This window comes from Meriones unguiculatus, chromosome 11 (assembly GCF_030254825.1).
Source record: "Meriones unguiculatus strain TT.TT164.6M chromosome 11, Bangor_MerUng_6.1, whole genome shotgun sequence".
NCBI lineage: Eukaryota > Metazoa > Chordata > Mammalia > Rodentia > Muridae > Meriones > Meriones unguiculatus.
The window spans coordinates 86658892-86686464 of record NC_083359.1 but is presented as its reverse complement, the minus strand read 5'-3'; the positions used below and the strand labels follow the sequence as shown (position 1 = coordinate 86686464).

The following is a 27573-nucleotide window of genomic DNA, read 5'->3' as shown; positions in this document are numbered from 1 at the left end:
GCCGGGACAGCCTTTTCGCAGCGTGGCCGGTTTCTCTGCTGGTTTCCGGTAGTGGTTTCGCTCAGACTCCTCGCACGGGTGCAGCACCCCCACCCCACCCGTGCGATGGTCCACCACGGTGTCGATTCTCCCTCTCCCCTGCCTGGCAGGCCCCACTTTGGAGGACAAAGTTGAGGGATCCTGTAAAAAGACAGTCGGGCATCCTTGTCAGCCATTTCCCTGAAGGCACTTCCCCTGGGAAATGGGACCCTGAAGGGGCACCCAGAGCTATGATCCAGTAGCAGACAACAAACAGCCTTGGCACAGATTCAAGTCCCTACATCCCTCCCACACAGCCTTTTTGCGGTCCTGAAGGCTGTGCAAACCGACCTCCCTAGGGAAGAGTTACTAAGCTGGGCCCTATGTGAATCGGATGTTTAGGACCGTGCCCTTTGCTATATTTAATAGGAACAGAGAAAAGGTCCTTTAGCAAGCAGCCTGCAGGAGCAGATATTCCCACAAACCCCTGAGGCGAGCATGCATCAGGGCAAATGGAAAGAAGAGCTTGCTGCTGCAGGAAACTTGGAAAACTTTGCTTGGGTTCCTTCCCCTTCACTTCCTCTTCCTCTTAATACATAGACAGATAACAGTTATACAGACTGACAGTTGTTTCCTGCGAATAGAATCGTAGAAGGTGGACAGGAAGAGAGGTGTCACAACAAAGGTGGCCCTATTAGGCTACCGAATATAGGAGAGCCAGGTACGAGGTTAAGGAATAAAGGGAAGGATGTAGCGGGGAGGAGGAGAAGGAGGAAAAGAGGCTGAAAAGATGGGTGTGAGAAGAAGGAAATGGCAAAGAGGAAAAGAATCAAAAGGCAATTCTAATTTGAGGGGCAAGAAAAATAAGGCAGGCTGGGAGAGGGAGAGTCTGCAAACGTGCAAAGACCGGGGTCCTGAGAAACTTCGCGAGAAAGGGGGCGCGGCGCTAGCCAGCCCATGTTTGGGCAGATTAATGGAGTCGTGGTTCGGGCTCTTGAGTCCTGCTCTGGGAGGGACAATATCTGTTTAGATTTGTGTCTAAATTTAAACCCCGATCCGGCCTCCCTCCCTGCTCCGCTCCCCTCTCCTCCCCTCCTCTCCTTCTGAGTCCCTCCTCCCTCCCTCCCTCCCTCCCTCCTCCTCCTCCTCCTCCTCCTCCTTCCTCGTTCTCTGGCTCCGGGCCCCTAGCCCGGGCAGTCCCGCAGCCGAGCGCAGCCAGGCGCGCGCCGACGCCCACTCCGCCCTGTGCCTGCTGCAGCCCGAAAGTGACCCGGGCTGGGAGCGGAGGGGACAGCGAAGATAGCGAGCTCCGGCCTGAGCGAGCGGGCGTGTCAGCCACGGGAGGACTACCTGGAGGACATGGAGGTAAAAGACCAGCGGGGACTCGGGACTAGCGGCTAGGGGGAAGGTGAGGTCAAGGCGCTCCTGCCTAGGTCGCTGTCCCATCTGTCGGCGGCAGAGAGCGCACAGCCACAAAGTCGCCAGGACCAACTCTAGAGGCTGGTTCCTGCTCCTGCCTAGGAGACCTCTGTGGGCCGGCGTGGGCTTGTCAGGAAAGGACCTCAAGACGAAACAGGAGGCCCTTTGGGGGGATTCAGGTGTTCTGACTGTGTACGTACATGTGTTTTAGAAGATAAACGTAGGTGCAGCTAAGGTCATAAACGGATAAAGGTGTGAGCCAAGAACCCCAAAACAAAAACTCCAGCAACCCTGACTCAGGCACTGAGAAACAGGGCTGGGACTCGGCCCGCATGGCTTCCCCTTTCGCTTGCAGCATGGCTTTTCAGGCCGGTTGTCTTCTGGCTTCCGAAGTGGCCCCTCGTGCCTGTCACATCTTCTTCCGTAACTTTCTGAAAAGCTCTCTTCGCCGCTGTCAGACAAGCTTATTTCTGGGAAACTGGAGGCTCTCCGGGATGCCCTGCCTCCTGAGGTTGTGTGCACCTTGGGATGTGGTAGCCAGATCTGAGGGGTGTGCAGCGGTGGGTCCCAGACTTAGGAGCTTCAGAGAGGGGGCCGGGGACTTTCCCTGTACTCTTCCAACCTCCAAGGAATACAGGCCACCGCTCTGTATTCAGGGAGTACTCGTTCACCTACCTCCCTTCTCCAGATCTACAGAATTCCAAAGAGGTCCCCCTTCAAACCTAGACTACCTATAGGTGAGCACAGAGACACCACATGGCCAGGGCCCCAGGTTCAATCCCCAGTGCCACGAAGAAAGACACTATGACCTTTTTATTTTATATTAATCAACCTCAGCGGGGCCTGGGATTTTCAAAGAGGGAAAAGAAGGAGGCAAAAATTCCACATGCCTTGAAGGTGGTTCCTGCTCACATTCAAAAGGAAACTGTTCTTCCCTAGACCTCGGTCTGCAGAGAGCCCCTTCCAGGCCTGAGTCACCCATCTTCTCTAAGCTTCGCTGTCCACTTGTCTTCTCTAAAAGAACAACAGGCTTGCCCTGGATGTTCACCTCAACCTGTTGTCATAACAAAACAAGGACTGCATTCTGGGGGACTTGGGGAATGCTGGGTACCTGGGGTGCTGGGGTCTGAGATGGACTTTCTGTAGCATCATTTATGAGCCAGCAAGTGGCAGGTGGGTTCTTAAGGCTTGGTCAAGACCTTGTAAACTCAAAGCAATAGGATTCTCTGAGCTGGCTACTGCTACAGGACAGAGGAGGGAGATGGCCCCAGGAACCCTCGAGTTGCTGGGTTGGGGAAAGGCTCATAAAGAAACTGCTGTATTGGTAGGTTCCCTCCTCCGGGAGAACTCAGGGTGCCTACAGTGGTGAGCTGGAAGCATGTATAATGCTGGACTGTAATGGACCTAAGGTGAAGGCACAAGTGGCTTAATTTGGGCTGTTGCTTGATGGGCCCCAGTGCAAGTTCTGACTTTAAGCAGGGAAACACAGAGGGGCCCCCTTCACAGAGGCACTCTCTCCTCCTCAGCTGAGGAAGGAACAGAGTCCAAAGCCCTGAAAATATCAGCCCAGCAACTTCCTGTGTGGCTTGGTAGGTGGGCGGGAAGCATGAAAAGAGAAGACTGTCCTGTCTATAAGCTGATACACACAGTGACTGAAAGGGCTTGGATGGAGACAGCCAAATCCCTGTGCACCGAAGGCTGTGCACCAACACTGGGAGGTCCCCTAGTCAACCAGAATGCCAGGCAGATCCGCTTACATCCACCCTGAGCTGCGGCACGGACTTGCTGGCTGGCCGTGACTGTTTATGAAGATTCTTTGGCAAACCACTCACTAATGCCCAAACAAACAAACAAAACACTGCACCACGCTAGCACCATTAAAGGAAGTAAAGAGGAAACAGAGACAGAGGAAGTGACAACACAGCTAGGAAATGAATGTCAGGGACAGGTGTATCACAGGCTCATGAGTGGAGCGAGGATCTCTGAAATCAGCCTCACGAAGGAGGTTACTTGCTTTTTTGTTGTTGTTGTTGAGAAGAAGCCGAATTCCATCAGGTCCCCATACTGATCATTCAAACCAGATCAGCAGGACTTGCCATCAACATTCCAGGCGCCAGCCAGCGCTCTAACCTGAACTTAACCTGCTCCCAGTGTTAGGGAAGTCTTCGAATCGCTGTGACCGCTATCAAACAAATTAATCATGCCTCAGCCCACAGGGACCTCTCTGTTATAAACCAAACAAGGGGGCACTTGACCCCTGCCTTGCAAACACTCCCAGTCCGATAGAGGAAATGGGGCCCGAATTGCCTGTCACACATCGCTCTTTGACTGTGTGTGCTAAGTGACTGCCTCTGCAAGCATGACTAGTACAGTCCAGCGGAGATGCTGCTCAGAAGCCTTGAGAAGAAGGCAGTGATTCGGTAGAGAAACGCAAAGAAGGGGTGCAGGAAGAATAGACCTGTGGCATTCGGGAAGGCAGGACAATTGGCTGGATCAGGGAATAGGGGGTTCCTAAAAGAAGAAAAGAGGAAAGAACAAGATAAAGCCACAGGACCAACGAGTATAGGAGGTGGCCACCAGGATCTGAGATCTAAGCCACCCAGAAGGCATTACTTTTTATTCACACAAAATCTCCTCCCCTCGCTGTGCTCCCCACTTGCCTTCTCATTGACCACTTTCAGACCTTGAAGGCCAGCTCACGAATGGCCCCGGACTCTGCTCCACAGACAGCAGGGAACTGAGGGGTCCTGCGTGAGGTGGCGGCTGTGATACAGCAAGGTGGTAGATGCCACTCGTTGAGTGTGCAAGGCTCTCAGGCTTGGGGCCCCTCTGAGACTCAGGATGTAGTCTGACTCTAGGAGAAGGACGGAGGGTGAAGACCACATGCTGGAGGGAAGCAGAAACTACAGCTGCATTTGACTTCACCAGGGTGCCCAGAAGAGAGGACATAGCACTTTGCATAAAATGTGTGAGGCCCTGGGTTTGATTCCTAGCAGAAGGGGGGGAAGGAAGGAGAGAGGGAGGGAGGGAGGGAGGGAGGGAGGGAGGGAGGGAGGGAGGGAGAGAATATACCTCAGTGTAGGAGGAGCTGTCTTCCTGGTCTGTGGGTCTCTATAAACCAAAACAATGCCCATCACAGAACCCATATTTCCCAATAAAATTTGCCCAATAGAAACTCTGTAGCTCAAATTGTTACTGCCTCTGGAAGGCCTTCCCAGAGGCGGTCAGCCTCCACAGAGCACTTAACTAACTGCACTAGGGCTGGTTCTCTGGCTCCCTGTTGAGAGGGACCATACTTTATATCTCTAGAGCCTCATTGGCACCAGCTAAGACGTGCTGATTGAGTGAATGTGTTATTGGAGATGAGCAAGATTAGGCTTTTAGAAAAGAGAGAAGAAGAGAGAAAAAAGAAAGAAAGAAAGAAAGAAAGAAAGAAAGGAAGGAAGGAAGGAAGGAAGGAAAAAGAAAGAGGAAGGAAGGAAGGAAGAAAGGAAGGAAAGAAGGAAGGAAAAAGGCAGGCTTTAGTATGTTTATTTGTTGGTTTGACCATTCTGACCAGTAATCCCAGCATTCTGAGACATGCAGACCTCTTTGGATACAGAAGTGATTGTCTCTAGAAACAATAATAGCGAAGTTATTATAAATAGAAACCCAGGGAAAACCCCCTTCTGAAGCCTTTCAGGGTACGCACATATAAATGATAATTTCAAAAAAAGTGAGCCAATGCACATAAATAAAAAGTATTTCCAGCAGGGCTTGGTAACACTCAGGAGGCAGAGGCTGGCAGATCTCTGTGAGTTCCAGGACAGCCTGATCTACAGAGTGAGTTCCAAGACAGCCAAGGCTACACAGAGAAACCCTATCAGGAAAAACTTAAAAAAAAAAAAAAGAAGGTGAGCTGAATGGTGGCATATGCCTTTCATCACAGCACTCAAGTGGCAGATGCAGGTGGATCTCTGGGTTCAAGGTCAGTGTCATCTACAGAGCCCGTTCCAGGCCAGCCAAGGCTAACTAGTGAGACAGACGCTGTCTCAAAGGGGGTGGGGCGTGTGTCAAGCTGGGTGTGATAGACCACCTTTTAATTGCAACACATAGAAGCTTGAAGCAGCAGATCCAAGTTACAGACTTCAACCACAGACTGAGCTTCGGGCCAGCCTGGGCTCAGTGGGACCCTGTCCGAAGAGCACACACACACGCACACACACACGCACACACACACACACACACACACACACACACAGTGGGGCTATCTTTTCATACTCATAACACCAGCAATATGCACCATGTGTGCACATACTGATGTATGTAGGATGGACTCATTTTGTGACCTATGTTAAACATTTGCTGCTTTATTTTAAAACAATTTAACACGTTAGATTTCTGTTTTATTAACAATAATTATTACGTGTGTGTGTGTGTGTGTGTGTGTGTGTGTGTGTGTCTGAGTGTGAGGTCGCGAATGCTACACTGCGCATGTGGAGGTCAGAGGACAACTTTCAGTAGGCAAATCTCTCTTCCACCACGGCAATCCCTGGGTGATTAACCCAGCAAGCGCATTTACCCGTTGGGTCATTTTGCCTGTCTCTTTACTTCATTTTTATTTTATTTTTTTATTTATTGGAGCGGAAACTCCAAGTCTGAGTAAAAAAAAAAAGGGGGGGGGACTATTTGGGGGATGTCTCTGTGAACCTCCCCCCATCCCACCCCATCACTGAGCCGGCTCATAAAGGGGACCTTTCGGACTCTGAGGGGAGAGTTGGGCTGGAGGGTGGGGGCGGGCCTGGATACCTACCCGTCTCCCTCTCCTCCTGGGGGAGCCCCTCGCCGTCACTCTGGCTCCACTCCGCAGACGTCTTCCATTTGCTGGGCTGTGAGAACAGGGGTGGTTTCGGGTAGGCAGGCTGTCAGGACCCGGCCCTATCTCAGAGGGGCGAGGGCATTCCTGGAGCGGAGTCGGGTTTCAGGGCCTGATCCGCAGCAGGCTGCCCACAGCAAGGAGAGCTGGAGCCCGGGCTCCCGCGGTGCCGTGGGAAATCTGAACGCTGGCGGCTCAGCGGCGCGGTAATCTTATCAGAGCCACAGGAGAAGGCCTTTCGGTTCCAGAAAATTCTCCAGGCAGTTCTGCCTTCCTCTAGCTGACGGTGTCTGAGGTTTGCAGAGCCAGCCTGGCCTACCTAACTCACTTAGAAAAAAGACAGTCCCTAGATGCTCCTTACTGGGAGTGAGCAAACCGGACTGTGAGGTATGCTGGGGCATACCGCGGGTGCAGACGGCCCTTTGGAAGGCAACAGCTTGAGATCCTCCTCTTTAAGAAGCCAGGCTCATAAAGTTTCATCACAGCAGCAGCTTGTGGCTCAGATCCACCTTCATGGTGTCAGGTGGGCAGGCCTCTCTCAGGGACCCGGCAGGCAGAGGACAAACATCAAACCACCACCCTCAACTGCATTACCCCAGAGCCCTCCCAGTTCCCATCTCCCAACAGACCCTCCTGAGCAGAGAGGACACTGTCTTTGCCCTTTGGGGCAGTGTGGGTCCCACTCTCCCCCTCACTGCCTCCCTTCGGGGCCTTCGGAATCCTGGCTGTGGGGATTTGTGGAGACTAACTGGTGAAGCCATGAGGCCCACCACGTAAAGTCATGCATTTGAGTGGCTCAGATCCTGTTCTGGGGAGACGGTTTCTCGCTGCCAGGCAACACTCGGTAGCTCCCTAAGAGAGGTGAGGCGCCCAAGCAAGACCCTTACCGAAGAGGCCCACACGTAGTACCGAAAATCCCATCTTCAGTGGACCCTAGGAGTCCCCAGCTGGAAGTCCTCAGTTCTGGACATTGGAGCTAACATTCTACCTGACTGTGAAATGAGCCTCTCTCTAGATACCCCTGCACCCTCTCAGGGCTGTGCTCCTGACCTGTGGATGGCAATCACGACATTTTCTTTAGCAGTTTGCAAGATAACAGATAACTGGGCTTGTGTGTGTGTGTGTGTGTGTGTGTGTGTGTGTGTGTGTACTTGTATATGTACATGTATATGAGTACTGAAGTACATGTGGAAGCCAGATGTCTCCTCAATTGCTCTCCTACTTGGACTTTGAGAGTCTCTCACTAAACCCAGAGCTTGCAGATTTAGACATGTGCCACCATGCCTGACACAAACTCTCTCTTAATCTAAGTGCTGGGGAATCGAACTCCAGTCTTCATGCTTTCGGGGCTAGCATTTGACCCACCGAGCTGTCTCCTCAGCCCACAGAACTGTTTAATTAGGATTAACCAATACATCATGATCACTTACCAGACCTTACCTGTGATCTTATCTCTCACCTAACTGATGGCCTAAGAGGGGAAACAAGCTCTTAAACCCTTAATTGCAGAACAGGATGAGCAATTGCCCCACTGGAGGAGGGGTGCCACACCCAGCCTGGGGTGGGTTTCCCGGATCAGATGACCTCTGAGTCAAGTGATGACAGAAGTCAAGGAATGAACCAGCAGCAGAAAATGCTGAGGAGTGCACCTCAGCCAAAGGCAAACGGCACGGTGTGCCTGTTCATTCCTGGAAGGTAAAAAAGAGATAAGTTTTGAGAGAGAGGGAGGGCCGGGTGGTAGCAGAGGGATGTAGGTTGCAGAAACTACCATAAAAGGGCTCTTTTCTATTTGGAGAAGCAAGGTCCACACAGAAGACAGGGCACTTTAAAAACACAAGATGTGATCTTGATAAGCTGCGAGGTGTGTGCAGTTCAGAGTCAGCTTCTCCTGTGTAGGAGAGGGAGAAGACAGGCTTCCTCCTGGGACTTCCCCTCCAGGTGCTTCCCACCCTCATCTGGCAGCCCAGGGGCTTTCGGCCTCTGCCACTCCTACTGAGGTCATTCCCTCTTAAACCCGGCCTCAGCCCGAGGCTTTGATCAAGGCCGCCAAAACCATCCAAACCATCCTCAAGGCTCCCTCTTCTCTTCTAAGGAGGGGCCTCAGAACAAACCACACACCCACAAGCTCTTGTCCCGTTCCACCTGCAGCTCCAATCACGTCTCTTGCTGTGGTTGCACCCCCACTCACCCCATGGAAGCCCATTTGTTTCTCCTTGTCTTCAGCCAGCCAAGGGATGAGCCAAGTGGACCCAGGAGCAACAAACAGCAGACCACACATGCGTCCGCCCCACCCAGCTAAAACAGAGCAACAGAAACACAGCCTGCTGAGCCTGTGGTTGCTACTGCACAACTCGAGCGCCCATGGGAGAGGGCATTTCCATCGCCTAAAAGGCTTCCACCTCCTCTGAATCTCCTCCCTGGGAGGCCCTGAACAGTCCATTCCAAACACCTGAGCTCCAAGGCCACTCGATCCAGCCTGCTGCCCCACCCCCTCAGTCCTGTAGAATACATTCCTGGACCTCGGGTCCCCCGGCTTGTCATGCTTCTAAGATATGAATTGATGGATAGTGGCGAATTCGCTCCGAGCAGCCACAGCAATGGCAGTGTGGGCAACATTTAAAAGCTGTCGTCGTGGTGATTGCTGCAGCGTGTTTTCCATAAATTTACCCTTTTCGTCCTTATAAAATCTCACTGCATCTGCTTTGTGGATAAGGTAGGTGATGGTCAGTGCTACTGAAAGAGCAGGAGAGCAATTCCCCACAAGAGCCACGAGGAAATCACACCATGGGTGGGGTCTTCGGGCCTGATTCTTTCTCTTCTGTTTAGACAGTCTTCCTTCAGCCCATGCTAGCCAGGAAGCTCAACGCTTGGAGTTTTTAAGGCCTAGCTCAGCTGAGTTAATTCTGAATCCTCATCAGGATATCAGGAAGGCACCACTGTGTCTCCCGCAGGGGTAGGGGTCCACCAGTGCCAACATCTATGACAAAAAGAGGTAGAATTTTGCAAGTTGATTTTGTTGTTGTTTGAGATAGGGTCTTATATAACCCAGGCTGCCCTTAAGTTCTTGATCTGCTTGCTTTTACATCCCAAATCCTGGGATTATGAATATGCATTATGCTGGGTATGGTGGCATACACCTTTAAACCCAGCATTTGTGAGGCAGAGGCAGGTGCATTTCTGAGTTCAAGACCAGCCTGGTCTACAGAGTAAGTTCCAAAGCAGCCAGAACTATACAGAGTTTGGAAAGTAAAAGAAACTTAGCAGTTTCTCATTCCCCTTTACTTTAAAGGTGGGATCCTTGGGAGTGATGTGCTGATGGCCCTGCTTGAAGTCAGTTAGTGGCTGAGTCAGAGCTGTGAAATGGCCTTCTAACCCCCAGGATGTACAGGACTCATCTGGTCCACACACCTCACCTGACTCATGAGTGCTTTGCTGTCTCTGCATCTCAGAGCATCACCTTCTACCTGCTCTCTGCAGTCTTCCAGACTCTATCGTTCAGTGTCGGAGGTCCTCCCAGCTCAATGGGAGTTGGGAGAACAGTTTTCATTGTCACTGTTTTAACTAGTCAGGAGACCCAGCGCTAGAAAGGGTTCAGCCCCCTTCAAGTGCAGCACTGTGCCTCCCTCCCTGGGCTGCCTTCCAGCTCCAGGGAGCTTCCTCAAGGAGATATGTGGCCCCCATTGGCTGGTCATGGCCATGGCCCCTCAGGATGGCCTGGCTTTGAATTCTCCAAGGAGAGTAAGGATGATTCTGTAAGTTTTCGTTTTGGAAGTGTGTGGGAGGCTCAGTGAGTTGCCTGATGCTCTGGGCTACAGTGGCATGGCACAGATGGAGAAGCCTAAGTCAGGGGAAGTTAGTCAATGTGTGCAGTTGGTAGGGCTCTTGTTGATGGATGTTAATAAATAATATTCAGTCATATATTTAGTAAATCTTTATTGATTCATTAATCAATAATTTCCCCCCAAATAACCACACATCAAGACTATAATTCAGTCAAAGCCAAACACAGAAGTGAACATAATAATTAATCTATTATACCACTATCGATCTATCTTCCTCCCTCCCAGATCCCAGGTACTTGGGATCTTTGGAATTCATCCATTCTCCTCCTCACCTGCACCTCTCTCTCTCCTCATCCCCTGACCTCAGGCCTCAGAACCTCAAACTCTGCTTCCCTCTCTTCTGCCAAATCCCAAGCTTCAGCATTTTTTTTTTTTTATTAACCAACATTAAATTGGGTAGAGCAAGGTTTACACAAAAAGGACAGGTGTACAAGAGAATGTGCTGGTCTGGGCAGGGACCAGATCTTGGGGGCCAGTAATTCCCATTAGAATACATAGCACCAGACCACTTCTTAACAGGCTCTGCTGAGAGATGGCCATGGCCAGATATTAGCCGGACCACATTCCAACCAAGGCTCCAGGGAGCCACCCTCTTCACACATCTCCTCACTCCTGGTACTTGGTGGTGCTGGCCTGAGGCCACACCCTTCTTTTCTCTGTGTGTTCCTTATGGGGACACGTGTCATCAAATATGGCCCTACGTGACAATTCAGGATGATGATCTCCTTGTTTCAAAAACCCTTAACTCCATCTATGAAGTCTCCTTTGGCAAAGAAGGTTGTATTTACAGGTTCTAGGGTGCCAGGGAGTGATTATGTGTTTGGGGAGCCACTAATCACCCCTTGACAGTTGGAAACCGGTTGTCCATACAGAGGTAGAGTCCCTGGGGATGGATAGGGAAAATCCTTGGTATTAGGTTATAGTGGAAACATCCCTGCCTCTGTGCTCAGGGGGTAAATGTCTAATGAGTATAATGAATATTCATTACCACCTGCTGTGTGACTAACTTCTCACCCCCTTAGGTAGCAATAGTGTCCTGGATCTTAGCTACAACTCTTCATTGGAAAAGCTGTTGTTAGGAAGGGGGTCCCTAGGGTGGAAAAGAGCATTCTCACAGAGCCACCCTCATCTCCTCCTGACCTCACTTTTTTCTAGATGGGCTGGCAGGCTAGCAAGAGCTGGTAAAGAGAACTCATCACCACCTTCAGAAAGGAGCAGGCCTGGCAAGGTTATAAAATGGCATTGCATTTGATCTTACTCCGTGTTTTATTCTTGAATTCCTTATCCATTCACTCGTCCTTTCATTCTTTTATCTAAAGACATATACTGAGCAGTCAGCAAATGAGAGCTAGGAAGTCACAAGGATCTCTCAGGATCTCTATCGCCTGTAGGTGGAGAGGGGAGCAGAAATAGAGGCAAGACCGTACGGTTGCTTCTGCAAAGATGGTGAGAAGGTGGTTCTGTTGCATGAGTTACAAGCCAGGTGAATGCTGCTGTAACAAGCAAGGCCAGAGTTTCAGTGAGGGAAAACAGGTTCGTTCATTTCTGACTCGCGCTGTGTGACTGTTAGCGCGTAACTGGGGACTCTGCTCCCTGCCGTCATCTGTCCAGAGACCCAGAAAGGTGACAACTAGCCAAACAGCTCCTCACAACCAGGTGAGACAGCAAGTACAGGCCTACCATCACCTCACAGGCCAAGAGCTAGAAATACTGCACCCGTGGCTTTTATGGGCTGCAGAAGTCTTACTCCACAGCGTTGCTGGTCTCTCTGAGCCGGTCTGGGAGCAAGGCTGTGTCCTTCAAGCTGAAGGAGGGAAGGCCAAGGAAGGCAGTGATTTTATGTGCCACTCAGCCTCCGGCTCTAGAGCTTTGCAGAGCTCTGTGGTCAGATCTGCTCTTCCTGACTGAAGTGAAAGCTGCTTTGCAAGCAGAAAGATTGTTCCCAATGGCAACTGTGCTCTGTGCTTGGGAGATGACTTAGAAAGGCAGTAGGTTTGGAAGGGAAGTAAAGAGCATATATATATATATATATATATATATATATATATATATATATATATACCTAGTTTATACATAAACCATTAGGTACAGCTGCTTGGACAGTTTCTTAAACATCTCGGTCCTGGGGGAGCCTGTTCCACCGAGCATGGCATCAGAAGATGCGGCTTATAGCTTTATTGGCTCCTGGGATTTGAAAACCTCTTTTCCTATTGCAGCAACACAGTGCTGGATCACCCAAACGACTTTGATTTTAAAGCCCCTCCCCACCACCCCAGCACCCATCAAACAGGGAGCCTAAGCCTTTTCCCTACTTGACACCAGGGATCGCCATTTTCTTTTCATGACCCTTGTTCATAAGTCCTGCCTTTTGCACCTATGGAAAGGTTAGTGAAGGTCAGCAGAACTTGGCAATGATGTTGAAGGACATAGTAACAACAGACCGCTCTCCCCGCTTCATCTAATCATTAGACTTGTGGCAAGCCAAGGAGGGTGCTGCACCAGAGGGAGATGTGAACCCCAGTTATAGGTTCCAGGTTGATAACAGCCTTGTGGCCTGCTCCCCATAAGTAAAGCTAATGCCTCTTCACCATACAGGCTCTTTTAAAAGGAAATACGATCGTGAGCATCATAGATTAGATATTTGATGATCTCAACTTGAAAAGCCGCAGAGCCACAAATTGGTGGTGACGGTGTTGTTAATACTTAATCGAATGATGTTTCCAAAATGGTGACAACCCTGAACAGGTCTTAGAGTATAGGTGTCACAAGAGGGGTTGAAGAGGGGGGACACGAGCAGAGCTTTGAGACAATAAGGCTTCTAATATAAGCAAGGACACTCTCAGGCCATCCAAGCAGCTCTGGGGCCAGAAATATAGCTTAGTCGATAGAGCATTTGCCTTGCACGCACGAAGTCCCGGGTTCGGTCCCTAGCACCGCACAGCAGGTATGGTGGCGCGTGCCTGTAATTCCAGCACTTAGAAAGGGAAGGCAAGAGGATCAGCGTCACAGTGAGTTGGAGGCCAGCCTGGGCTATCTAACCTGCCTCAAAACAAGACAAATCAAAGGTTCTGGGGCCGGTGAGATGCTTAGCCAGTAAATGGGCTCGCAGCCCAAACCTTATGACATGCGTTCAATCTTTGAGTAAAGACAGAAGAACCTAGTCCACAAAGTTACCCTTTGACTTTCAAATGACTAGTATGCATCCCTACATGCATATATCTTACTACTATACCGATAATAATAATAATAATAATAATAATAATAATAATAATAATAATAATTTCTGACCTGTGCCATGCAAAGCCACTTTTCACTCCTTTAAAGCAGGAGATCTAAACACCTTGCTTATAAACTCTAGGATGAGATACTCTTTGGTACATACACAGCGTGTCCTTGTCCATGAAGGCAGGTTCGCATGTGTCCTGTGGATCCACCGATGGCCACCTGCAGAGAGAGCTTGGGCCCAGGAGCCAGGTGGCTGAGATTCAAGCTGATGTTGCCATGTACTAGACTGTGACCTCCTGAGCTCTTGATTTTCCCACTTTCAGAGTGCAAGTCCCACCTCTGAGCTAACGGTAGTGAAAAGTGCCAGGTGTGGATAGTGAGTCAGGGAGGAGGAGGTTCTCATTCAGAAGAGAACAGCCTCATGCCGTTGGTGCAGCTTTGATTGAACATCTGAAGGCCCCCTCTAGCCCCAGGGTCTGTGACAATTAGTTATTGCAGGCCACCCACAAGCCCACCTCTCTGGATTTCTGTTGGTGTTTGGGCCTGGTATAAAACAGCAGATCAAAGCTGAAGGTTTCCAGGGTGGCCCAGGCCTGCCTGAGGAAGGGAAACTCCTTGACTTAATAAATGCATTTTAGAGAAGGGACAGGAGGAGAAGAGACAAGTGTGTTTTTTGCATTCACCCCGGAGGAGCGGTTAAGGGAGGAAACAGGAAAAGGGAAGGAGAGCAGTTGCTCTTGAAATAGTCACAGACCTCAGGATGTGCCTAAAACCTCAGGGTACCACACCTGATAATTTAATAATTTAATGTCTTCACTATTTATTTTTGACACAGGGGTCTCACTCAGATCCCAGGCTGCCCTGGAACTTGCAGCAATCCCCCTGATTCAGCCTCCCAAGTGCTGGTCTGGCAAGCATGAGCCAACAAGCCTGTCTTGTTCTTTCTGTCCTTACAGCATGCACTGTGGTCATAACCTTTATGGTTTGAGCACAACTGCAAAGCTAGCATGCATTTGTTCTGCTTTTCTTTCCTTCTTCACAGTTTCGTGGATGGATAATTTGATCTTACAGAGAATTTTAGCAGCCTCGGATTATGATTTTCTTTTCCCTAATTTATTTAAAAAAAAATGTTCAAGCTTTTCACCTGAAGGAAGTACTTCCTAGCTTATCTTTGGCCTATCCAAATTACCAAGTGTTGCTTCGCTTGTGCTTTGGGGCCATAATGAAGTGACATGACGTCGCTTGAACATGAGCAGCAAAGTGACAGTAGATTTGCTATTAGCCAGCAGGCAGGCAGCATATACAGAATGGATACACTGGACAGAGAGAGCATAATTTGTAACAGATGAGTTCTTTCTCTCTGGAAGTTTCCATTTAGTATTTTTGGATTACAGTAGCTCATGGGTAATTGAAAATAAAGAAAATGCAATGGGGGCTGATGGAGACGATAGTCTGTCTGCTTTCCCTGTGCCTCCCATATCCCCACCACCCTGCTGACCTTCTGTATCGAGGCCTGCCAGAAGCAGAGCAAAGTGGGATGCTGAGCCTTAGGAGCACAGCGTGGATGGGAGAGTAGGAGTCTAAACATCAGACACAAGGCCATTTCCCCACCTCAGCTGACATCAATCAAGAACTCCTGGCTAGATTTAGAGAACCAAATGTTTTCATATATCAACAAGAGTATTATGATCCCTCAAATACTCCCATTACTTATATTGCAAAGAAATTTTTTTGGCAAGATGGGTTCAGAGCAGATTGAGCTGGCTGTCCAGGGTATCCTCATTAAGGACCTTGGGTCTTTCCTGAGAACAGTCTCCAGTGGCAAGCCGCAGCGTTCTGTCCTTGGCACGCACTTGTTAAATATTTTTGTTAACGATTTGAATGAAACCTAGAAAGAATCCAGATGACCCACAGCTGGGATGCTTAATATGATACATGACACATTCAAGTTCAAAATGATTTATATCGGATGGGACACAGGGCCAAAGCCAACAGAATGAAATTAAACAGGGACGAATGTGAAGATCCCTGCTTAGCTTTAGTGTAGGATGGAACTGGCCCGGAAAAACACATCTGTTTGTTCAGCCATTCTGCAATAGTTTTTCAGCTAGCTGCACAAAGAATGCTGTCTGGGTTCTTGGAGAGAGTGAAATACAAATACTATGGTAGGTTGGGGGTTTAGTGGTGGTGGGAGGTAATGTGCTCCCCAAACAGAGCAAGGAGTAACTGTGCTGAGGTGCTGTGGAGGCAGCGAGACCATGGGGTTGGAGCATGGAGAAAAGCCACTCTCCGTCTATTCAGCTGAAACTGTTCTTGTATGAGCAGGTATTGATGATGAAGGGATGCTGGATGGTGTCTATACGCAGGGATGGGCAAGTAGGGGTGCAGCGGGGTGAATCTATGTGCTGATTAGAAAGACAGCATTGACCTGTGTGTGCCTCCTTCTGTCTATAATGAGGTCCCTGGAGGAGGGGCTCTCAAGGCTCCAAAGCTGTGCTGGCAGGCTTTTGACTGGCCCCGGTGTATTGTGGGTAAAGAAAGGAGAGGCAGAAATATTAGTTGAGGGGCTGAAGTGCTCGTGAGACGTGGCCCTGGGTTTGGGATGGCAAAGGCATTGCAAACTCAACTAAGGGAAGAATGAAGCTGGAACTCCAGCCCAACACTTTAAAAAGAAAAAAAAGAAAAAAGAAATGAGCAGTCAGGCGTGGTGGCACACGCCTTTAATTTTAGCACCCAGGGGAAGCAGAGGCAGGTAGATCTCTATGAGTTTGAGGCCAGCCTGGTCTATAAAGCAAGTCCAGGACAGCCAAGGCTACACAAAGACACCAAGTCTTAAACAATCAAACAAAAAAAAAAAAAAAAAAAAAAAGAAAGAAAGAAAGAAGGGGGAAGAAGTGACATGGAGGGAGAAGAGAAAAGGGGAAGGGAGGAAAGGAGATGTGAAGAAAGGGAAGGGAAGAAAAGAGAAAAGGAAGGGAAGAAAAATAAAGAGGGCTCACTCTCAGGCTTTATTTCCATTGCATAAATTCTGGACCTATTAGAGTTTCTATCCATCCAAGTGACCCCTGAGATCTGTGCAACCCTTCTCCCACCCCCACCCCCACCCTCCACCCAAGCTTCAGGGTGGGGTCTCAGGGGAGACAGCATCCTCAGGACTGCTGAGCTGTGACCTGGAGGCTGGGGAGAGGTAGCCAGATGGAGACCTGGGTAAATAGAACTATTTGTTCATTATGCAAATGTCCCCTGAGTGGTTTTAGTAGCTGTCAAGCTATAGTCCTACACAGCAGATAATTTATAAACCTACCACCAGGCACTGGAGAGGTCCAAATGAGCCATGTTTTTATTATTATATTCCATGATAAAGTTGTAATTGAGTGTGTAGGGTCCTTTTGGAAAACTCTAGCACTTTGTCAAGTTCAGAGTATTTTCCCTTGGTTTCTAGTCATTTAAAATAAACAACATTAATTTATTAATAAGAGCCTGAAGGAGGAGCATCTCGAGATCAAGGCCAGCCAAGACTAAATAACCCAGGTGGGTTCCTTCTCTTGTTTCATTTTGGTCTCAGAGCAGAGTTGAGATGGGGAGAAAATGATGATTCCACCAAAAATGACTGCTTCCAACTTTGTGTCTCTATTACTCTTAGTCCCATGCATAATTCTTTAAAATTATTCTTAGTGTTCTGTTATACATGTATGGATAATTTTTGCATGTATATGAGTGCCTGACAGGGCCAGAAGAAGGCATAGGGTCCCCTGGTTATAGATAATTGTGAGACACTGTGTGGGTGCTGGGGATTGAACCCGGTCCTCCAGAAGAACAGCCAGTGTGCTTAGCTGCTGAGCCCTCTTTCTGGCTCTCACTTACACAATTGCAATAAGCACAGATGCCCACAATTCTGCACTCTATCTTTTCATTTAAATCGATCAAAGGTGATATCCTTGTTCTTACTAAGTTGTATTTTCATTTTAAATGTCTCTGCGTTGGTCTGCTCCACAAATGCACCATCATTTATTTTATTATTTTTCTATTTTGGGTCATGGCATTTGCTTCTGCTTTCTCTGCGTTACAAATAACATAGCTATAAACAGTACACGTATCCTTTTCTTCTTCTAAGTAATTTCTCTGGAAGCAATTCCCAGGAGTGGAATTATTAGGCCAAAGGATATGGATATTTTTACGACGCTTGATGAGCATTGCTACATCGCCTTCCACACAGCCTAGCTGCACCCAGCATCTACAAATCACAGGATTGTCAGTGGGCTAGAAGGGGAATGGGAGGGGAGAGGGACTCACCTCCAAACAGTACCCTCCTTCCAGTGCCCTGCTGCCTTCGAGAACTGCTTTTTGCCTTCCAGCTGGCAGGGCAGGGCAGGGCAGGGCAGGGCAGGGCAGAACCGGAAGGGCACGTGGACACTCTCGGAAATGAAGCAACCATTTGGTACTTCCTGCTGAGGCCTCTGCAGATGGGGGAAATGACAGGCTGGTGAGGTGTGTGCACATACACCTGTATTTCTGTGCGTGTGAGTGTGCGTGTGTGTGTCTGTGTGTGTCTGTGTGTGTCCACATGAAGTGAGTCTGCAGGCACAGAACCTAATCTAGTCAGGGACAGGGAGAACCAGAGCACAGGGGTAACGAAAAGCAAATGTCTTCTAGAAAATCCTTCACAGCTGAAGTCTGGTATGGCCTGGGTTTGAGAGGAGAAACAATCACTGGCTCATTTACTCACTTGATAAATATTTGACAAGTACCCAGTAGGTCAGGTTCTTTGCTGGGTCTGGACCCAGTTGGAAAATGTCTTGTCTACTGTCTTAGGTGGAAGGTGGGAAGTGCTGTGGGGTGCTTTGCAGTCTAGTGAGAGAACCAGAAAGATGGCAGATGATTGGTACAGTGTGACCAAGTGTTCTGGTCGATATGACCTAGGGATTCTGTTCAGGGAAAGAAGCAGATAGTGTGTTTTGCAAGGAGAGGTGATCCTGAACTTAACCCAGAAGGGCAGGGTTGAGTCAGGGACAGTTTGCAGAAGGATAGAGAAGGATAGCCGCCCTGGGGGACAGAGAGCCTGTGAGTGTGACAGCTGGTTACATTGTGGGGCTCCTGTCAGACCTTCAGAGCATCTTCAGGGCTGGGATTGGGAGCACCCAGGATTTCTGTACAGTCTCACCTCAGAGGAAAGTCTCAGGGGCTAGCCTGAAATCCCGGCCCACATAGCCAGCACACTCTTTCACTTAAACCGGACGTTCATGGGTGTGGCTGATGGGTTACATACAGGAAGAGCTCTCTCAAGTCACCTTTGTGGTAACTACTCGTTTTATCCTGAGAGAGGCTGGGCTGGGCTGGGCAGAGCCAGCAGAGAGGCTGAGACTACATTTGAAGGCGACAACCAGTGACTTGCAGCACTTTCTGATGCTCCAGAAGAGGGTTGCGTGCTAGCGTGAGACACGCAGAGACACCTGCTGTGTAGCCCTCAAGATCTGCTGCCCAGCCATTCAGCCGTAAACTGTCCCAAGCACAGCAAAGACCGGCATGCAGGCTGAAGACGCCCCTGTGCAGGCGAGGAGTCTAAACTCTAGAAACAGAAACTCCAGTGAAGGGCAGAGCAAGAGAGACAGACATCCAGAATTATATAGCCCAGCCAAGAGTCTTTGAAAAGTCACAAGTTGGGGTAGGGTTGCTGAGATGACGCAGGCAGGGAGCAGGAAGGGTCATAGTGCGGTGTGGGGAGGGGCGGCCCCAAATGCCATTCCCCACCAGATGGCTCAACCGCCAAAACCTTTGTTCCTCATAGTTCTAGAGGGCGGAAGGCCAAGATCAAGGTAGATGAGATGTCCCTTCTGAGGCTGCACTTCAGGGCTTGTACGAAGGCCATCTTCTCTATGTCCTCACGTGGTGTCTGTATGAGTTACCTTTCCTGTGAGAAAATACCTGATACAGGAGGAAGGATTTATCTGGGGTTTCTGTTTCAGAGGGGTCAGTCTCCCCTGGCAGGGGTTAGGGGTGGGACAGATCCTCCCACAACAGCATCAAGAAATAGAGAAGGATGCAGGAAGGAGCCAGGGACTTGATACTTAGGAAGAACAGAACACAGCACACACACACACACACACACACACACACACACACACACACACTGCCCCCACTCTCCTCCCAGAGTTTCCAATTCCCAGATGTCCTAGAGACTAAGCATTCAACACAATGCATTTCATGTTGAAGCTATAACAGTGAGTGTCTGTGTCTTTTTCTCTTTCCCTAAGGCTTCCTGTGCTGGCTTCGTCCTGTGCTGGCTTCGTCCTATGCCCCTTTGTGTTCTAGCAGTCATATGGGCTAGCAGTCAGAAAGACCACCCTCAGGGGCCAGAGAGATGGATTAGTGGTTAAGAGCATTGGTTGCTCTCGGAGGACCCAGATTCAATTCCCAGCACCCACTTGGCGGATCACAAGCACCTATAACTCTAGTTCCAGGGAATCTAATGCCCGCTTCCAATCTCCGTGGGCACCAGAGACACATGTGGTGTACATAAATGCATACACCCCAAACACTAATATACATAAAAAGATCACCCTAAAGGCCACTAAATTATCTCAGTAAAGACCCTATGTCCAAATACAGTTGCATTCTGAGGTGCTGAGGATCAAGGCTGCAACGGGTAAACTATGAAGGATTAAATCCAACCCATAAGGAATCCCCCAGTCCTGAACCTCACTATCTACCGTGGATGAGAATGGAAAGGTCTAGCTGGGCAGTGGGGGCACATGCCTTTAAACCCAGAGAGACGTGATTCTCTGCGTTCCAGGCCAGCCTGGTCTACAGAACGGGCTAGCAGCCCTTGGGGGAAATCTTTGACCCCAGTGGCCCCGGGGCCACCTGTCATGTCACTCAGCTCCTGCCATATCCTAAGAGCACAGAATACAGTGTTGCTGAAGAGATTTCCTCACTCTCTGTCCACCCCTTGACTCCAGGCATGGCTCCCGTCACCTTCTTCTGGGTCGATAAACCTGACGTGAGGCTGTAGGCCACATTTCCAAATGACTCATAGTTGCTGTCCTCCAGGCTGGCTTCTCCTCCCACAGCAACACCCGACTCTGCCCCAAGGCCCTGCAAGAAGTCCCTCCTGGGTTTTTATTCTCCTATGGTTATTCTGTGTGAGAAACTCGGTCTTCCCATTTGAGACAGAGGAGAAGGAAGTACAAACACAAGTAGGTCACAAACAGGAGGCACGTGAGAAAGAGGCAGAATGAGTCTCTGTCAGATAGACTCCAAGCTAGCCAGCTAGTGTCTGTGTCCCTCCTCGGGCCCCAGCTACCTCTGAGGAGTAGAGCCTAGATGTTTCCTGTCAGCCAGCCAGCCCTGGTGCCCTTTTCCAGAGGGGGGCCTACCTGCGTTGCCAGGCCCAAGTAGAAGGAACTCTCCTACCCCTAGCTCCCACTTCTTCTCTAGCCTTCCATTCCTCATGGAGCCACCATTCCTTTCTTATCACCTGGACTGGAAAGAATGTAAGTGTAAAAAAAAAAAAAACCTGAACCCCTTTAAAGTTGAGCCCTCTCCATGGCCAGATACTTGAGGGTGTTTTCAGCCCCCAGGGTCAAGTGAAGCTCCAAGCAGTTGTCACTGGAACCAAGTAGGTTCCTCCCTAGAGACAGTCAATGGTTGCTGCCCCTGGGAAAACACAGATTTTCCAATGATTACTCTCTAATTACGAGAGATGTGAACAGCCAGCCCCAGGGCTACTGAAAATTTACCATTTTTTGCCATCCTTGCCATCATCTTCCAGGCTTTGTTGATGGCTTGGTGCTGAGTCCATTGTGCTCACTTACTCTGTACCTTCGCTATTTTTCTGTCGTTGCTTCATATTCATGTCTCGGTGCTGGAAATTTTGTATGTGTGTTGTGTTTAAAGAAGGTTTTACAACCCTTCACCTTTGTGCCCCATGACTGACTTCAGCTCTTCTCTGAAACAGCATTCAAGGTGGCTTCTTGTTTTTCACCTTTGCAGGACTAGCGATGCTATATACAATTTTGTGTAAACAACATGCTTTCTCTACTTTGTATATATCCTACAACAAAGCCTTTCAGACCTCTTAGGATATTTTTCCAGATGACTGTGCCAAAGAGGGCAGAATTAATCAATGTGTAATGTTCACAGCAATTTTTGTTTTGTTTTGTTTTTGTTTCTGGTTTATTTGTTTGTTTTCTCGAGACAGGGTTTCTCTGTGGAACAGAGCCCTGTCTGTCCTGGACTTGCTTTGTAGACCAGGCTGGCCCGGAACTCACAGAGCCCTGCCTGCCGCCGCCTCTTGAGTGCTGGGATTAAAGGAGTGTGCCACACCCCCAGCCTGCTCACAGCAGTTGCTAAGGTACCAATTTTCACCAGCAGCTTTGGCTGGACGCTACAATGACACTTCGTCTGTCTGTCTGTCTGTCTGTCTGTCTGTCTGTCTGTCTGATAAGCTGGACAACAGTACAGCAGTACTTTGCATTTTATTAGTAGTGCCTTCCCAATGGTAACTGTGAGTTGGTGTTTTTCTTGCTTGAGAAGTTTTTTCTTCTCTGTTGCTTTCTAGAGTTTGCATTACCCAGATTTCACACCCAGAGACATGGGAATCCCCTGGGGAGCCTTTGCCTCCACTATCTTCTTTAGACTCCAGCAATGGTGCACAAGTCCAGAAGCACGTTAGGAACGTGCAGAGAGTTTCTAAAATCTCCAAGCCCGGGGACTGCTGGCAATAAGAGGGGAGCTGAGCAAACCGCTGGTCTCGGTGAATACACAGGGAGCCCAGAGCCTGGATCCCAAGGGCAGACCCTCGACCTTCTCCGGTGGCTGATGTCTTGAAACCAGTTGATTTTTGTTGCAAGTCTGTTATATGTCAGCCTCTCGTCTAAGAGTATGGGGACCCCAAGGTAGAGGCTATGGTCCTGAAACTTCTTGGGAAGGTTACCATCTAGGGAAAGAGACAGAGCTTCAGTGTGGCAAAGCAAGTGCTGTGAGAGAGGGTGTGGAGAGGGGTGGTGATGACGTAACTCAGCAAGGAGCTGGGTGCGGGAGGATAAAGAGCAGTCTAGCTGGAGGCCACAGATCCCAGGCACTCGAGGTATAGGAACAGCACACGCACAGGGGCATAGAAACGAGTATTGAAGCACTGCAAGAGGCGTGTGATGGGAAAGGTCAAACGCCTGGAAAGGAGCTTTCAGGGTTAGAACTTCAGCCCCACCACCGCTTTGGGGCCCTGGACAAGTCATTCAGCCTCCCCAAATTCCAGCCCCTCAACCACTGTGGTGATCAAAATGCTTGGAAGGCAGTGGTGAGGGTACAGTGGGCTCATTTTCACGGTTCCTGCCACATGGCAAATGTTCAGTAAGGATTGGCAACTGCTACTGGGGAGTGGGGTCTTCTCAAAGGACAGATGAGCAGGGGTCTTACGTTCTGAGTATGTGGAGCATCCTATATGAGATATTCTTGGGGCCAGATTTTGTTTGTTTGTTTGTTTTTATTTGTTGTTTTTTGGAGACAGGGTCTCCCTATGTAGTTCTGGCTGACCTGAAACTCACTCTGTAGACTGACGAGGCTGTCTTCAAACTCACAGAGATCCGCCTGCCTTTGGCTCCTGAGCTCTCAGACAAAGGCATGCGCCAGGATGCTCAGCTTGATTCTGCTATTTTTAGTTATGTCTGTACGTCTGTGCAGGGGAATGCGCTTATGAGTACAGGTGCTCACAGAGGCCAGAGGCGTTGGCTCCTCTAGAGCTGGAGTTGTAGGTGGTGAATTGCCTAACATGGCCCTGGGAGCTGAACTCAGGTTCTCTGGAAGAGCAGCAGGTGTTTCTAACCACTGAACCATCTCTCCAGCCCACACAATTATTTTCAGTCTTAGATTCTTTTTCGATTCAAATGCGTGGCCATCTTGAGTTATTTAGGATGCAGGTAAAGTGTAAGCATGAGATTCACGTGTGCTTCCTTTTCACCTTTTACATACAGGCTGACAATAATTTTGTGATACGTGTGTGTGTGTTCCTTCATTTTGGCTGCCTCCTGTGGCATGGGATTGAGTGTGGAATTTTCCATTTACGCTGTCATGTTTTCATCCAAAGAATTTTGGGTTATGAAATCATTTCTGATTGGGGACTTGAAGATTTAAGATGTTTAACCTGTGCAAGGATATTTTGAGCATATAGTGGGTACCACGTAACAGGTTAACCAGGTGGGTGCTATGTTACGGGTAAACCAAGTAAGAACATGACTGAACTCAATTTTAACAATGATATTTGGGGGTGGGGGGTGGGGGAGGCAGCAGAGGGAAGGGAAGAACAGAAGCAAGCGATAACAAGAACAAAACAGTTAGGTAAACAGAAATGACAGTAGCCCAATGGTCAGCGGCACAGTGATGTGAAAGCTAGGCCAGAAATAAACTCGAAGGACAAAAGCACCAGGTTTGGTGATTTCTTGCCAGTGAGAGAGACATCAAGGAGCCAGCGTGATCTATTTCTGGGCTGTCACCCTCAGCCTGCTCCTGAGCTCGGCCAGGTCCTGCAGAGACAGCAAGCATCACGTCCCCTCTGGATGGGGTTGTCATCACCATCCTTTGTGACCCTAGGGAGGCTTCCTGGGCTTGAGAAGACAATGGAGGAGGAACACCAGAGCCCCTTGTTTCCAAAGCTGGCTGGAGGCTGCACATCTCCCCAAGGAAATGAGGTTATCTTAGTTTCCCCTAATTCACCCTCCTGCATTAGAAGCCCCAAGCTTCGGGGCTGGGAGCCTGTTCCAAGCCTCGCTGATAGGCACCAGGATCAGGATCAGGATGCCTTGGGCTGTTAAAATGTGTGGTCCAGGCCCATCTCTGCCTGGGGAGGGCTGTACTTTGCTGAGAGGAAATGCCTCAAACAAGATATCACTTTGTTTGTTTTCCCTGTGAAGAAAAAAAAAAAAAAAGACCATTTTCCTCTCATCTTTTTTTTTAAGGGATCAGGCAGATATTTTTAATTCGCTTCCCGCTGTCCACAGGTGTTTCCTATGATGTTTCTGTGAAAAGGACAGAGTTTGTGACATAATCTGCTTTGTTCCCCAAAGCTCCAAAATCCCTGCCCTGGCCTGTTGCTGCCTTGGATCCCCTCTAAGAAAGGGCAGTGACTGCGGTCCTCCAGCAACCTTGCATCCCTCCTACCCCCACCCCATTACCATCCCCCCTACACCCCCCAAGCTCTCAGAGGACACAAAGGGGAGCACGCTGGGACGGAGCTGCGAGGCACCCCAGTAGAGCTGTTCTTGGCTTCTCCTCTGCAAAGCCAACCCTCCCGTCACTGTCCCCACTTACAGGACAGGTGAGAAGGCCTTTCCTCTGACATTAAAAACACACAGCACTTCTGTATTTAAAAACAAAACGTCGCCCAAACCTCAAGCCTTGGTAGAAGATGCTACGTTCTCTGGGCACGTGAGAAGCCTGCTCTTCGCTTTTATAAAGCGAACATTCATAACATATTTTCATTACGTAGCTTCTTTTAAAGCTTTTGCAGCCATTCTATGAGATGGGGCTTTTTGTTTCTTTGTTTGTTTTTTGAGACAGAGTTTCTCTATGTAGCGCTGGCTGGCCTGAAACTCATAATATGATCACTTCTGCCTCTCGAGGGCTGAGATTAAAGACATGTGCCACCACAACTGATTCTTTTTTTTTTTAATTATTTTTAATTATGTGTACATATGTGTGTCTGTGTGTTAGTTCTGTTCATGTGAGTGCAGGCACCCTCAGAGGCCAGAGCAGGCCACTGGATCCCTGGAAGCTGGAGTTACAGGAGGTCATGAACTTCTCCGCATAGATGCTGGTTCATTTTGCTGACTAGGAAATTAAGGCTCAAAATATTAGGAAGTCTAATTGTTGTTAAGGGACAAGAGGAGGATTTGAACCCAGGCCTCTTACCTTGTCTGGAGGTTTACATTATAATCCTACTTAGGATGCAAGGAGGAAGAAATAATACCTTTGGTGTCCGTTCATACTAAGAACATAATACATTATGAGCATATAAAAGAGTAAAAATAAATTAATATGTTCTTAATATATTAAGGTCGAGGGAAATGGGTGCTGTATGATGAAAGAATTCTTCCCATAAATCAGTGGTGGCAAACAGATACGTGGCTTGGCCAAATGTACATTCCCACCTCCAGGGAAAGGCCCTTTCCCACTTTCACTCCTCTCATTATGTATTATTATCTTCTATTGCAAGTCAGATCAAATTGATGGCTTGGGGTCTTAGCTGAGTAGCAGCAGCCATTTTCACTTCGATGGACATGGCTTACCCATTCATCCCTTCTTTTATGTCATTTGCTTGTCCTCTGAAGACCCTAAGGCTTACAACATCTGCCTCTGCCCCCATGATGGGAGAGAGGGCCATGTCATGGACTCAGCCTGCAAAGGTCACCATCCAGGCTCCAGAATGAAGCGCATATATTGCCAAGATCCCTTTCCCGTCTGTTCCAGAGTGGAGCATTGCTCCCAGGGTTGAGCTATCGTCCCAGAGCGGCATCTTCTGTCCACGATGCTGACAGGTGAAGCAGGAGTCGACCTTGAAGAGCGAAGCTGGCACACAGTCAGACTCAACAAGCTTTGAGGCCAATGCCATTGGGCCAAGCCCGTGGCCATGGGAGCACACTTCATGTCTGATTCCACGGGAGGAACTGATCTTGTAGGACTGTGCACCTCCGAGGATGCAGAGAGAACTAAGAACAGATGTCTATAATGTATACACAGGAAGTACCCCATGTATATTGGCTCCTGTCTCCTTTCTCCCTTCCCAAGCTAATGATTACATGACTTCCACTGAGATGCAGATGAATCTATGCTGGGTTATTCAAGACTTGTAGGAAATCAGGGTGTGGGGACGAAAGGAAATCACCTGCTCCTACTTCTCCCTGGAAATCTGTTTCTTCTGAGTGGAAGGTGAGGTCAAGTGGCTGTCTGAGCTTCAGACTGAGCCTAGGAGATGAAAAAGACAGCATTTAAAAAACGTGTCTGGGGCTACTGCAAATGGCTTAAGTTTCGGTTTCCCTAAAACCACCTTCAGGGTGAACAAATTTACATTTAGTACCCAAACATCTTCATGCAATTATTAGTAACTTTACCTCCTCTCCTCCTCCCCTCTGGGCATGTACGCCCTTTCTGTGGACACCTGGGACTTGGCGCTGACATCTGAGAGGTTGGCAACTCCCTCTCTTGGGTGTTTTCCAGGTTTTGTTGGAGCCACCCCTTCCTCGGAGAGCAGAGCTTGGAAAGCTCACATCAGCAATTCAACTTTTTCCCCCTATATTTAACATTTTATATTTCACTATATCCTAGCGGTTACGTTTCTTTCCCTTAAAAACATATGATGGACAGTTTTATACATCAGCTCTGAGTTGCTACCTAGTCACGCATTCCAGCACAGATGTGCTCAATCACATACCTTTTCACATGACTGAGATTATAGCAGCAGGCTGGGCTTTCCCTCAAGTCAGCTCTCTTCCCCACAGCCGCTAGAAACCTCACGTACGTCTTTCTGCAGAATACCCATGTTCACGTGGCTATCTAGTTGAGTGTGTTGGTACACATGCGTAGAAGATGAAGATGTACACACAGGCCCAGATAGAGATATGAGGGACAGGTTTTACATACATTGACTTCCCTGTGTCTGGAAGTTCAGAACGTTCTCTTCATTCCTCTTAATGGTTTTGTAATAGCCTGTTATGTGGCTACACCGTAAACCATTTCCTTTTTTACGGGGGTTCTCTTTGTCGTCAGGACTCTCCTGCTGTAAACAGCTTGGCGGGCGGGCGGCCTCTGTGCCCATTTACATGGGTCTCTTTACAGTCTGTGAGGTGGACAGAGCATGAGGCTGGACCAAGGGGATTTGTATAATCTAATTTAATAGATACTGCCAGATTGCTTTCCCAAAACACTGGAACAATTTGTATTTCCTCTAGCAATATATGAGGGCTCCCCAATGGCCTCTGGCGCCTCCATCTCCTCCTTCCTGCCCATGTGAAAGGCAGAGCAATCTCAGTGCTGCTTTAATTCACATTTTCCTTACAGTGAGCAGGCCTGAGCATCTTTTCATGTGGCCGTTTACATTTGCTTTTGTGACTGGCATATTTGTGTCACATTCACACAGACGAGAACGTATGTGTTCTGTTGCCATCATGCCAGCTTGCTGTCTCCTTTCTGGGTGTGCTACAGGTTCTTTTCCAGATCTACTGTTTT

The 27573-nt window shown here is 48.8% G+C and overlaps 1 protein-coding gene across 2 annotated transcripts in view; it reads left to right on the top strand.

The window, feature by feature from the left end:
• Positions 1-592: 592 nt before the first annotated feature.
• Positions 593-27573, top strand: part of Rcsd1 (RCSD domain containing 1) — a 58427-nt gene continuing 31446 nt past the window's right edge. For both annotated transcript variants that reach the window (XM_021658263.2, XM_021658262.2), the window contains exons 1-2: positions 593-739; positions 1207-1383. In XM_021658263.2, coding sequence (XP_021513938.1) covers positions 1378-1383 — 6 coding nt within the window. In that variant the 5' untranslated portion in view covers positions 593-739; positions 1207-1377. The remainder of the gene's footprint in view (positions 740-1206; positions 1384-27573) is intronic.